We start from the raw sequence: 12,892 nt of genomic DNA, 5'->3' as shown, positions 1-12,892 counted from the left end.
ATTGTCCTTATTGTACCCCATTGTGAAGGAATTAGCTAATAAATAAATCACTTATTTGAACCCGAGGGGGAGGCTGCACTGCTCCCTACTGGTCAAACAGTGCATTCATATCTCAGCCCATTATCCACTTCGAATAATTTTTACAGCTTATTGAATCCTGCCTGGAGAAAAGACAAACCTGCTTGTCTTTATTATTTTCTTGTATTTACTGTATATTATTCCACTTGTCAGCATTAGATGCAAAGATTTTCAGCTTTTCTACTAGGTAAGGTCCATAGTTATTTTCTAAATCATCTGATAGTACTTTGAGTTTTCAGTGGTATCTTCTACTGCCTACCACGATACAGTAGATATCGAAGTTATGTATTATTACAAAGAAGGACTGCTTTTGTTTAACAAAATGAAGTGATGATCAATATTATTACAAGCAGCCCTAAAAAATCATTTAAAAACCATGTTCTTCTTTGAATACTGCAAGAGAAAAGTACGGCAGAATTGGCCTAATTTGGTTAATATATTCCTCCTGTTAAACATATTGTTATGTGCAGTACAAAAGAGAAAGAATCTTTTCAAGGGTTTTCCCTAGTATTACAAACAACATAAGCTTACATTTGGATTTGGGCCTGTCATCGTCCTCATTACTGGTTTAATGGCAATTTTCTGAGTTTACCCAGGTTTGGCAATGCTCTGCTGGGAATCCTTGGGTCCCGGCATTCACATGGATGTTACTTTGCCATGTAGCTTCTACCTAAAGATTTTTCCAAACCACATCCACCATTTAATGTAAATATATTCCCTTATAGCCGTGGCCTCTTTCAGCAGGATAATGGGCCCTGCCACATTTCAAAAAAGTAATCAGTAACGGTTCGAGGAACATGACAAAGAGCGTAAGGTGTTGACTTGGCCTCCAAATTCCCCAGATGTCAGTCTGATCGAGCATCTGGAGGATGTGCTGGAGAAACAAGTCCTGTTCACGGAGTTCCCACAGTGGCACTTACAGGACTTAAAGGATCTGCTGCTAACGGCTAACGGTGCCAGGACCACAGGACACCATCAGAGGTCTTGTGGAGTCCATGCCTCAGCAGGTCACAGCTGTTTTGGCAACACGAGGGAGACCTGCACGATATTAGGGAGTTTGTTTTAATGTTACGATTGATACGTGTATAGAAACACTGCTAAGAAATGACAGCTACACTGTAAAAAAGTAAGAAACCTCAGATAAAAAACTTATCACATGATCAAAAGTTTTCCATATTTAGGCAAGGCTGTAGAAATCTTTTTGTTCTATAACATACGGTGTATATCAGTACTCAAATGTATAAAATCTGATATTTTAAACTATAGAAAAATATATAAAAATAAATTTTATTGACTGTTTTCTTTATAACTTTTTAATGGTTAAAATAATTATTATGTCATCTTTACAGGTGGCAAACACGACGGAACACTAAATGGAAAGAGGTACTTCAAATGTTATGAAAACTGTGGCCTGTTTGTTGGTCTTCATGAGGTGTTTTATGTCATTAATTCAACGGTAAGAAGGTCCAAGTATTTCATTAACATCATTTTCAGAGGACAAATTAGAGTAAAATCTGCTATTTGTATGTCATTTTAAAACATCTTTCACATTGCATGATATCATGTACTATTTTTTTGATTCTTAATGAAGTCAAATTAATTTCAGTCAATGTAGAATAATTGCAGAGCCACTTTCTCAGTTTGCTGGGCCAGGTCAAGTGTACCTCAGCCTAGTGCTGCTGATTAGAGCAGGAACAAAAAGATGAATGATAGACGAATTAGTGAAATATAGAATAGAAGTAGCAGCAGTAGTAGTATTAGCAATAGTGGTGGCAGTATTGTCACGTGTACAGAGATACCGTAAATGAAATTTTCTTCCAACCGACATGCAACATAACTCCATAATCTGGTGAACAAGAATGTGTCAAAATACAGAACTTCATTTAATTTAATAGAAAGAGCTGAGCTGGTAAGGGAATAATGTATATTGCATGGAACTGCATTGATTAGCCAACATTTCAGATATTTTAAATGTATTTCTAGATAACTAAAACACAATTTTAAATCCCTGAGATGCAATTTTAACAAGTCAAAATGAAATATCTACAATAAGGTGAAAAGTCTACACCTCCGATGCCATCCTAAGTAGTGCTGGCTACCCCACTGAGGTGCCACATCTACTTACCCACTGTAGTATACACACAAGGCTCCACTCTTTTCTCTGCTTTCTGGTCTTTCTTCCTTCGACCAATGGAGCCCATGTTGACAAGCACCTCTCAACTCCAACCTCCCTGTTCTGTTGACTGGAAAGGGCTTTTAATCATCTTCCCATTACTGCTTTCAGGCATACTATGTTTGGGTCTTCCAGATAATATATTAAGGCCATGGGGCTTTTGATAAGACGTTCCTCCCCAGTGGCCCCAGATTGTGCACGTCCAGGTTAGATAAACTATAGTGAGTTCCAAACGGGCTGTATACTATGACAGGGCTCAATACTGCCCTCTAGCAGCTTAGGGGGGTTCTTAACATTTTAACAGGGTCCCCAGCTGCCCTGAACTATTAGTTTAAGGTAGTGGTTCTTAAACTTAATCCTGAGGACCCCGTGTGGCTGCAGGATTTTGTCCCAACACCTAAATAAGCAAGCTGCTTTTTCCCAGCTTCTGTATCTTGGGGGTCAATGTAGATATTATAAAACTAACTTAGGTCATTTTTAATAGAATGTGCCAAGCCTTTATGTTTATTATATGGGGGTAATTTAGTGTTTTTGAGTTAGTTTTTAAGAGTCTTTATCCTAATTATGATTATCCTTCTGCTTTTTCAGATATTATGTTATTTAGTCCATTATTCACTAATGAGCACTTTAGTAGTTCCTGCTTGATGTTATTTGTCATCATTAGCATACATGGGGGAAGCTACACAAAAAATGCAAATTAATAAGAAAACAACAAAACAGACTTAAACATTTTAAACTAAAATACAAACATTTCTAAATGTCTTGTAAATGCAGAACTCACAGTTATGTGTTTGTGTGACTGAAGAATAACAAAAGACCAGCTAATTCAATGAGATCAGCTTAGTTAGTTTAATAGCATCCCCTACTGGCCATAAGTAGAGTTGCTACTCATATTAAATTCACAGACTAAAAGCAGGAGCTGATGTAACTGTAGATTCACATCAGTATTAAAAACAATATGAGACTAACAACCACATTGTAGACGCCCTCCAGCAGCTTATTGGCTAATTTTACTTAACAATTATTGTCATAGTACAGCTTGAAGATTAAAACCCAGTCCCCAGTAATGCTCACTACTACATGACAGTGTTGCTGCCGCTGTGTGGACTTCTTTGAAGACAAAGGTGCATGTGTCGTGAACTTGGAGAGAGAACCTTAGCAAACAGAGCTCCAAAAATACCTCTGAAAACCTACTAGAGGGGGAAAACAGTTAAACCCCACCTAGTGAAGAAAAGGGCAAATGTAGAACTTTTAGAAAGAAAAAGATTTTTAAAAAGTTCTTTTAAATAAAGGAGGCTCTAATGGGCACAAAAGGCAAAGAAAGAGTTGCCTAAAGTAGGCAGTCCTTTAGCAAACAATGTCTTAATACACAAATCCAAAAATAGTAGTAAAAAAAAGCGAAAAGACAAAATCCAGAACAATAAATCGTAAGCAAAGCAATAAGACACTAGAGCTCACCTGCACCCTGAGAACATTCAATGAACCACAAGGGTTTGTGGGAAGGCTGAGGGCATTTTCTTGATGGTGATGGCAGGTGGTCCTGCCTCTAGGGGGATATAGTAAAAGATACAGACACATAGAAACTAAAATTTCTATGTACAAACAAAAGAATTATAAAGAGGAAATCCAGGGAGCCCGGACTCAAACATAACGGATTACATCCTGCCTGAAGAAGGGGCCTGAGTTGCCTCGAAACCTTGCATATTGCAATCTTTTTAGTTAGCCAATAAAGGTGTCATTTTGCTTGACTTTTCATTAGTTATCAACACCTAATTAAAATGGATGAACCCATCAAAGAGAAAATGTTTTAGGCTTTCTAGAGAATCTGCAGGCATAACAAGAAAAGACAGCTGCACAGTGTCTGCTAACCTCAAGACAGCAAGAGTTGGATAGGAAGACTCCAGCTATGTCTGCTCCACACACAAGGAGGAAAGACTTGGTCATTTTTTTTCCTTTAATTTATGTATCTAGAATTGTGTGGTGTGTTTTAAATTCCAATTCTTCCAGTTCATCGCAGTTAACAAAATGATTTTCTCCATTATGTTTATAAGCCTAGGCAGCCAGCCCCATTCACCAGGCCACATCATGTACAACAAAGAGCATCTCCGATCATCAAAGAGCATCTCTCAGGCAGTGTGGGGGGCTCAAACTACAGCGTGGTGATTAAGAAGAGGGGGATTGGAGCTGCTGAGCAAAGTAAACGACTGCCAAGGAAATTTAACAGGTGCCATGACGAGAAGCTTCCTGCTTCTTCTCAAAGGGTTTGGAAAAGCAACAACCACTCATCCTTGTGTGCGCCAAATTGTCCTCCAGATTTCACAAAGACCAGGCTTTACTCTAGAGAAAAAGGAGGTACTCGCTAAAAAACAGCAAAGTAAGTCCTAGTAGTTTATTCTTTACATTTCAAAGCTTGAATGCGTTTTAAACAAATGAAAATTGTACACAAATACTGCACCCTGATTGGGTGATAGCTACAAAAACTTAGATAGAGATAGATAGATACTTTATTAATCCCAAGGGGAAATTCACATAATCCAGCAGCAGTATACTGATACAAAGAAACAATATTAAATTAAATAGTAATAAAAATGAAAGAATTAAAATAAAATTAATGTTCGCATTTACTCCCCCGGGTGGAATTGAAGAGTCGCATAGTGTGGAGGAGGAACGATCTCCTCAGTCTGTCAGTGGAGCAGGACAGTGACAAAAGTCTGTCACTGAAGCTACTCCTCTGTCTGGAGATGACACTGTTCAGTGGATGCAGTGGATTATTCATGATTGACAGGTGTTTGCTTAATGCCCGTCGCTCTGCTACAGATGTTAAACTGTCCAGCTTTACTCCTACAATAGAACATGCCTTCTTACTGCAGATGTTGAAGGATGCCAACCTTCTCAGAAAGTATAGTCTGCTCTGACCTTTCTTACATAGAGCATCGGTATTGGCAGTCCAGTCCAATTTGTCATCTAGCTGCACTCCCAGATATTTAAAGGTCTGCACCCTCTGCACACAGTCATCTCTGATGATCACAGGGTCCATGAGGGGCCTAGGCCTCCTAAAATCCACCACCAGCTCCTTGGTCTTGCTGGTGTTAAGGTGTAAGTGGTTTGAGTCGCACCATTTAACAAAGTCTTTGATTAACTTTCTGTACTCCTCCTCCTGCCCACTCCTGATGCAGCCCACAATAGCAGTGTCATCAGCGAACTTTTGCAGGTGGCAGGACTCCGAGTCATATTGGAAGTCTGATGTATATAAATTGAACAGGACCGGGGAAAGTACAGTCCCCTGCGGCGCCCCTGTATTGCTGAACACAATGTCAGACCTGCAGTTCCCAAGACGCACATACTGAGGTCTGCCTGTAAGATAGTCCACAATCCATGCCACCAGGTGTGAGTCTACTCCCATCTCAGTCAGCTTGTCTCTAAGGAGCAGAGGTTGGATGGTGTTGAAGGCGCTAGAGAAGTCCAAAAACATAATTCTTACAGCACCACTGCCTCTGTCCAGGTGGGAGAGGGATCGGTATAGCATATAGATGATGGCATCCTCCGCTCCCACCTTCTCCTGGTATGCGAACTGCAGAGGGTCGAGGGTGTGACAGACCTGTGGCCTCAGGTGGTGAAGCAGCAGCCGCTCCATGGTCTTCATCAGATGTGATGTCAGAGCAACAGGCCGGAAGTCATTCATCTCACTAGGACGTGATACCTAGTGATACGTGATACAAGATGTTTTCCAGAGCCTTGGGACTCTCCCCTGTTCCAGGCTCAGGTTGAAGATGCGCTGCAGAGGACTCCCCAGTTCCAACGCACAGGCCTTCAGCAGTCGTGGCGATACACCATCTGGACCCGCTGCTTTGCTGGCACGAAGTCTTTTCAGCTCTCTGCTCACATGGGCTGCTGTAATTGTGGGTGGGGATGTCTCACCTATGCTGGTATCAGCAGAAGGATGGTTGGAGGATGCAGTACTCCGAGGTGAGAGTGGGTTAGGGTGATCAAACCTATTAAAGAACTTGTTAATTTGGTTTGCTCTCTCCATGTCTGTCTCGATGGCGGCACCCCGCTTCGAGCTGCAGCCAGTGATAATCTTCATCCCATCCCACACTTCCTTCATGCTGTTGTTCTGCAACTTCTGCTCCAGCTTTCTCCTGTACTGCTCTTTCGCCCTGAGCTGGACTCGGAGTTCCTTCTGCACGCACTTCAGCTCATGCTGATCACCACCTTTAAAAGCCCTTTTCTTCTGGTTCAAAAGGCCCTTGATGTCACTTGTAACCCATGGCTTGTTGTTAGCATAGCAGCGTACTGTTCTTACTGGAACTACAATGTCCATACAGAAGTTGATGTAGTCAGTAGTGCAGTCAACAACCTCTTCAATGTTCTCACTATGTGACCCAAGCAATATATCCCAGTCTGTAGTTCCAAAGCAGTCTCTCAGAGCCTGCTCTGCCTCAGGGGACCACTTCCTGAATGAGCGTGTAGTTGTAGGTAACTTGCTTTATTCAGTGCTGTTACTGTCTGGAAACTGTGAAAGAGCGACACTTGAAGGCCTTTAGTAATTAAGCTCATTTTTTTTAGTTAAATGAATCTGAAGTTAGATGGTTAGGAGCATTTTTGTTGGTAAATCTTGGTACCTTTAGGTAACTTTTTATTCTAAAGTATACTTTGTTTGAGCTATGCGATGGATTCTTCTTGAATGCCGGCACGCATTTCATTTCTGTCTTGCTTAAGCCAATGTCACCATACCCGACTTTTTGTCGTGACTTATTTCAGACTTGCTAACAGCAGTTGCTGTTCTTGTGGCTTCACCATCTCAGATTACATGACTGAAATTCACTGGGCATGTCTGCTTTACCAACTGGGTCACAACTTTCCAGTACAGGTGTGCTTCCCCCTTTTTCTGACAGCCAATAGCATGCTGCTTGACGGAGTAAGTGCTGTACTGGTGCTGTGTGAGCAGTTAATGGCTGCGGTGAGTTGAGCAGCAATCTCTGCACTTTTGTTTTTAGTTGCTTTTTCCATTTTGTCATTATACTTAATATATCTTCTGTTCCTTTCGGTTGCTCCCGTTACGGGTCGCCACAGCAGATCATCTTCTTCCATATCTTCCTGTCCTCTGCATCTTGTTCTGTTACATCCATCATCTGCATGTCCTCTCTCACCATATCCATAAACCTTCTCTTAGGCCTTCTTCTTTTCCTCTTATCTGACAGCTCTATCTTTAGCATCCTTTTCCCAATATACTCAGCATCTCTCCTCTGCACATGTCCAGCGCAATCTTGCCTCTCTGACTTTGTCTCCCAGCCTTCCAACTTAATAGATATTAATAGATATCAGCCTCTGTTCTGAGGTCCAAAGCCCCCGAGCTGCCTGATGAAGCTGACATTGTGTAAAGGGCTAACATCTGCAGAAAGCTGGGCCTCAGACTCAGCCCGGCCCTTTTTTCTTTTTAATACGTAACACATGATACATCAGAAAGACGAGCCTCTATTCTGTTTCTGAGGATCAAAACACGCATGTTCCTTATGCCACATTGCTACATTCCATGCATTGTACTTACGGATGAGCACTCATGCAAACACAGCCTGCCCATATGACTGAAGACAAAAATCCATCCATTATCCAACCTGCTATATCCTAACTACAGGGTCACGTGGGTCTGCTGGAGCCAATCCCAGCCAACACAGGGCACAAGGCAGGAAACAAACCCCGGGCAGGGTGCCAGCCCACCACAGGGCACACACACAGACACACCCACACACTAGGGACAATTTAGGATCGCCAATGCACCTAACCTGCATGTCTTTGGATTGTGGGAGGAAACCCACGTAGAAACGGGGAGAACATGCAAACTGCATGCAGGGAGGACCTGGGAAGCAAACACAGGTCTCCTAACTACCACTGCGCCAAATATCAAACCTGTTTCATTTTATATGTTTGATTTGATCGCAGGCAGTCACAGACTAGCTGGCCTCAGTCTGATGGGCTTCATGGGAATGCACTGCCTACTGCTGCCAACTGGCTGATTATGTAAATGAAAGTTATGACTGAAAATCACTGGAAAACTCGTTTAATGTGACGTGGGCTTTAGTATGGTACTGAGAAATTGCTAATTCTTACCCCGTTTATTCTTTGTTTTCTAGGTGGTGGACTGCTTAATATTCCTACTCTGGGAAATGGTGATGCCTAAAGGAGAAAGGCAATAATCAAGGATGTCAGAAGATGGCGATCCTTGATACCCAGCACCTGCCATGTAGGTCGCAGCCGAGTATTGAGGCCACTGTGTCTAATGAAGTGAGGCAGCTACTTGTGAGAGTTCAAGCAAGAGCACGAGAGCGCTGCAAGGGTCTTATTTAAAATGTATTTTTAAAAATGAGTTTAAAAAGGTACTAGCAAAAAAAGTTCATGTAAAATAAAGTCTTTTTAAAAAGTGCACACAGCTTTCAGCGTCAATGTTTATTGTTGAGAGGTGCTGGAAAGAAGGCAAAGTGACAACTGCACTTGAAATTTGACAATACAAGCTGCTCACGTACTGCACGGCTGCCAAAGGAGCGCACTATGTGGAGCTGCTCAACAAACTGCTTCGTCTTGAAGGGATCCTCTGCAACTACGTCAAGCTCCTGGTTGTAACACACTTGATTTTTCTAGCGACCCAAGTTGCTAGCTTTAAAGTTTGACATTTCTGAAATTTTTAGTGCAGAGCTTCAGGTCTCTTAAAAATATCTCCACATCTAGACGGATTATGTGAATCTTGTTTCCTCTTTGCTTACCGATCAAATGTGCCTCACATCAACATCCTCCACTTCTCCAGCCGAGTACATTTTCATGCAGGGATTTTGACATGAAAACAACTAGGGTTTAAAATAACCTTTAAAAGGGAAATCCCACCACAGCACTTCCTGGGAATCGGCCCACTGGTGGGCTTCTGCTCGCTGTCCTCGTAGAAATGTGATCGGCAGATAGAACTTCAAGCTTTTCAATGACAATGACACCCAATAGTTAAGTGTTGTATGCTGCAACATGTCACACTTCTTTGACATTTTGAATACATGTATGGATTTATGTCACGGCAAGTCCTCAGGTAAGTCTTCATCATCATTTCTAGTTATCAGTATTTTTTAATATGACGTCCTCTCCATATGCTAAGACCTGCTCATTTACTGTAAGTGTTGTAATAAGTTATCTCTTAATGCTGCCTCTGTTCCAGAGTATAGGAAGGAATTGTACAGGAGGCAGAGCCTTTAGATACCAACCGGCCTGTCACTTTTAAATCAGCCCTGAAGTCACATTACTTTAGCGTGTAGTATACTACTATTGTCACTACTGTAATTGTTATTTAATGCATTTATTATACTTATTTATATTTACATGATTACTTTATACTTGCTCTTACTGGACAAACTGGTGAGGAAGGCAGGCTCTATAGTAGACACGGTGCTGGACAGTTTGACATCCGTGGCAGAGCGATGGGCGCTGAGCAGGTTCTTGTCAATCCTGGAGAATCCACTGCATCCACTGAACAGGATCATCTCCAGACAGAGGAGCAGCTTCAGTGACAGACTGATGTCACCGTCCTGCTCCAATGACAGACCGAGGAGACCCCTCACTATGCGACTCTACCCGGGAGGTAAACGCTAACATTATACAAAGTTATTGTCTGTTTTAACCTTCATTGTTATCACTTCATTGTTATCACTATTGTTTTTTATCAGTATGCCGCAGCTGGATTATGTGAATTTCCCCTTGGGATTAATAAAGTGTCTATCCATCAATGTCCCTTGTCTGTTATTAAGTTGTAACATAAGTAATTTCCTTCGGGATTAATAAAGTTTTTCTGATTCTGATTATTCCTGCTACTTTCTACTAATGGCCGTAGATAGTGCTGACATGTCTGCCAAGTGTTTGTCTTGTATGTCATTTTGCTGACCACCATGACTGACCATTGCTAATCTTTTTTTCCTTCTGGGCATACTAGTTTTAATGTAGATTAACATTTATTATTTTGCTACTTCTTTGAAGAATTTGCGACTTAAAGAAACAGCTTTCATCAACCAAGTCATTGTGAACTCCCAAATTTTTAGAATCCTACCTCGGAGAACTTTTTGTGAAATGCTGCTCTGGGGAATGATGTCTGTGGTGGGGGGGACTGGGGGCATTCATCAACCTACATGCAAATATTTTTACAAGGGTGCCTTGCTGTATCTCTGCACAAGACTTTCTGTGAGCCCCCCGCCCGCCCACAAAGCTCCGCTCCCCCCACAAAGGTATAAGGAAACCTTTAAACTGCTAGCCTGAGCTGAAAGGGCAATCTGGATGGAAATGAATGGGCTTGTGCTGAAACAAGAACTGGTATGAAGTCGAGGGTCGGCTTATCCTATTGGTCATAGCAGAACGGCACTGAAGCTGGATAGGACTGGCTGCTGACTAAGCGACGCCTCATTGGTTCATGACGTGTGACAGGAAACCAAAGGATAGCGTAAGTTTGGTCTCTCTGTCTACCTTTCTGTGCTACTTTTCCATCCATGGAGGAGATGACCAAGTCTTTCTATGTGTTCATATGTCTGTCTGTCTGTCTGTCCCTATGCAAGTGATGAGCTAGCTAACAAGAGAATTGCGTGCTGACAACAAGTTTATGTGCTGCCTGAAACTACACCTCTAGCACCATCAGAATGTACAGTCCGAAAAGCCACATACTCTTTGCTTCTTGTTTATAGCTCTGGTTATAATATTTGAAGATTTCAAACAATGCCTGTCATACATGAATAAAAGTGTAACCTTTTCCTCCTGCCTGTACTGCTACTGTCTCCCTGTCTGGGATTAGAGATGTAAACGAAATGGGCAAGTGCTGAAGTGCAGCCCCCGGCAGTGTGAGCAGCGTGCAGGACAGCAGGCATTCTGTTAACATAATAAAGATTAGAAAAGATCCCTGGGACCCTAAAACGACACACCAGCGGTGATGGCTACCAGTATTGCTATCTTTGACCCATGGAATGAGCTCTAACAACATGCTGTTCAAATCTGCTTTATCAGAGAATCCCTCGGTTAGGTTTGTAACACCCGACTGACCGCCTGTGCTTTAAAGTTTTCACTCTGTTGTCGTTTCCTAATAAATACTTCAACTCATTTTTACAGAATTAATTATTTAAATGTTTCTTTTTAACAATAAATCTGGAAGAAATATTTTATGACCTCTATGGATGCAATACAGCACGGTGGCGCAGTGGTTAGCGCTGCTGCCTCGCAGTTAGGAGACCCGGGTTCGCTTCCTGGGTTCTCCCCGTGTCTGCGTGGGTTTCCTCCCACAGTCCAAAGAGATGCAGGTTAGGTGTATTGGCAACTCTAAATTGTCCCTAGTGTGTGTGTGTGTGTGTGTGTGTGTGTGTGTGTGTGTGTGTGTGCATGCGCGCCCTGCCCTGGGTTTGTTTCCTGCCTTGCACCGTGTTGGCTGGGATTGGCACCAGCAGATCCCCATGACCCTGTAGTTAGGAGCTGGATGGATGGATGGATGCAACATTTAGTAATTCAGCTGTGAATCACTTACTGAACGACAGCGCCTCAATTATTCTACGTGGACATCTCACTCCAAAACCATGGGCATCAATATGGAGTGTGTGGCTAGTTCAGCCTCCACTCGTCTTTCCACATGTTGGAGTGTGTCATTTGTGAAGTCAGGTACTGATGTTGGCTGAGACATCCCCAAAAGTGTTCAGTGGGGTTGTGGTCACAGCTCTGTGCAGGCCGCTCGTGTTCCACCATGTCTTAATGGACGTGGCTTTGTGCACAGAGGCTCGGTCATACTGGAATGTAAAATGGCCTTCCACAAACACTGGCCACAAAGGTGGACGCACAAGGTGGCCTGAAATGTATTTGTATGCTGTAGCGTTAACAGGACCTTTCACTGGAACGAAGGGGCCCAGTCCAGACCCTGTAAAACACCGCCAGGCCAACATTCCACTACCACCAAACTTTACAGTTGGCACTCTGCAGTCTGGATGGTCACATTCTCCTGGCATTAATCAAATGCAGACTCATCCATCAGACTGCCAGACAGTGAAGCGCGATTCATCACTCCAGAGAACACGTATCCACTGCTCCAGAGTCCAATGGCCATGTGCTTTACCCACTCCAGTCATCGCTTGGCATGGTGATCTTAGGCTCGTGAGCAGCTGCTCAGACATGGACAACCATTTCATGAAGCTTCTGACACAAGAGTTCTCGTGCTGATGTTGCTTCAGGGCCAGTTTGAAACTCTGCTGTGAGTGCTGCGCGCTTTGGCACGGCTATGTGCCACCCTGAGAGTTTGCGTGGTCTACCACTTCATGGCTGAGCTGTTGTTGCTCTTCGCTGCTTCCACTTGACAATAACAGTACTTGAAGGTGTCCAGCGCAGATCTAGCGGAGCAAAAATTTCACGTGCTGACTTCTATCCTACGACAGTGCCACGTTTATAGAGTCAGTCACCAAGCTCTTCAGCACGACCCAGTCAATGGAGACTGCATGGCCGTGAGCTGCAGTTTATGAACCTGTTAACAATGAAACGCCTGAACGCAGTCACTTGGAGACGCTGTTAACATGTAAACCACGGCCTTATGACTCGTACTGTGCGAACTCGGTGTCAACTGCAGTAAACTAGGAACGACAATAATGGCACACG

At 42.8% G+C, this 12,892-nt stretch overlaps 1 protein-coding gene across 4 annotated transcripts in view; it reads left to right on the top strand.

The window, feature by feature from the left end:
• LOC120529652 overlaps positions 1-8,762 on the top strand; it is a 43,173-nt gene extending 34,411 nt beyond the window's left edge. For 2 of the 4 annotated variants that reach the window (XM_039753640.1, XM_039753639.1), the window contains exons 9-11: positions 1,428-1,534; positions 4,303-4,625; positions 8,383-8,762. In XM_039753640.1, the coding sequence (XP_039609574.1) occupies positions 1,428-1,534; positions 4,303-4,614 (419 nt within the window). In that variant the 3' untranslated portion in view covers positions 4,615-4,625; positions 8,383-8,762. Of the gene's footprint in view, positions 1-1,427; positions 1,535-4,302; positions 4,626-8,382 lie in introns of those variants that run through there. The other 2 variants (XM_039753641.1, XR_005633785.1) reach the window with 2 other exon arrangements.
• Positions 8,763-12,892: the final 4,130 nt, after the last annotated feature.

Source organism: Polypterus senegalus, chromosome 5 (genome assembly GCF_016835505.1).
Source record: "Polypterus senegalus isolate Bchr_013 chromosome 5, ASM1683550v1, whole genome shotgun sequence".
Classification (NCBI taxonomy): Eukaryota; Metazoa; Chordata; class Cladistia; order Polypteriformes; family Polypteridae; genus Polypterus; species Polypterus senegalus.
This window is presented reverse-complemented; position numbering and strand designations above follow the sequence as displayed.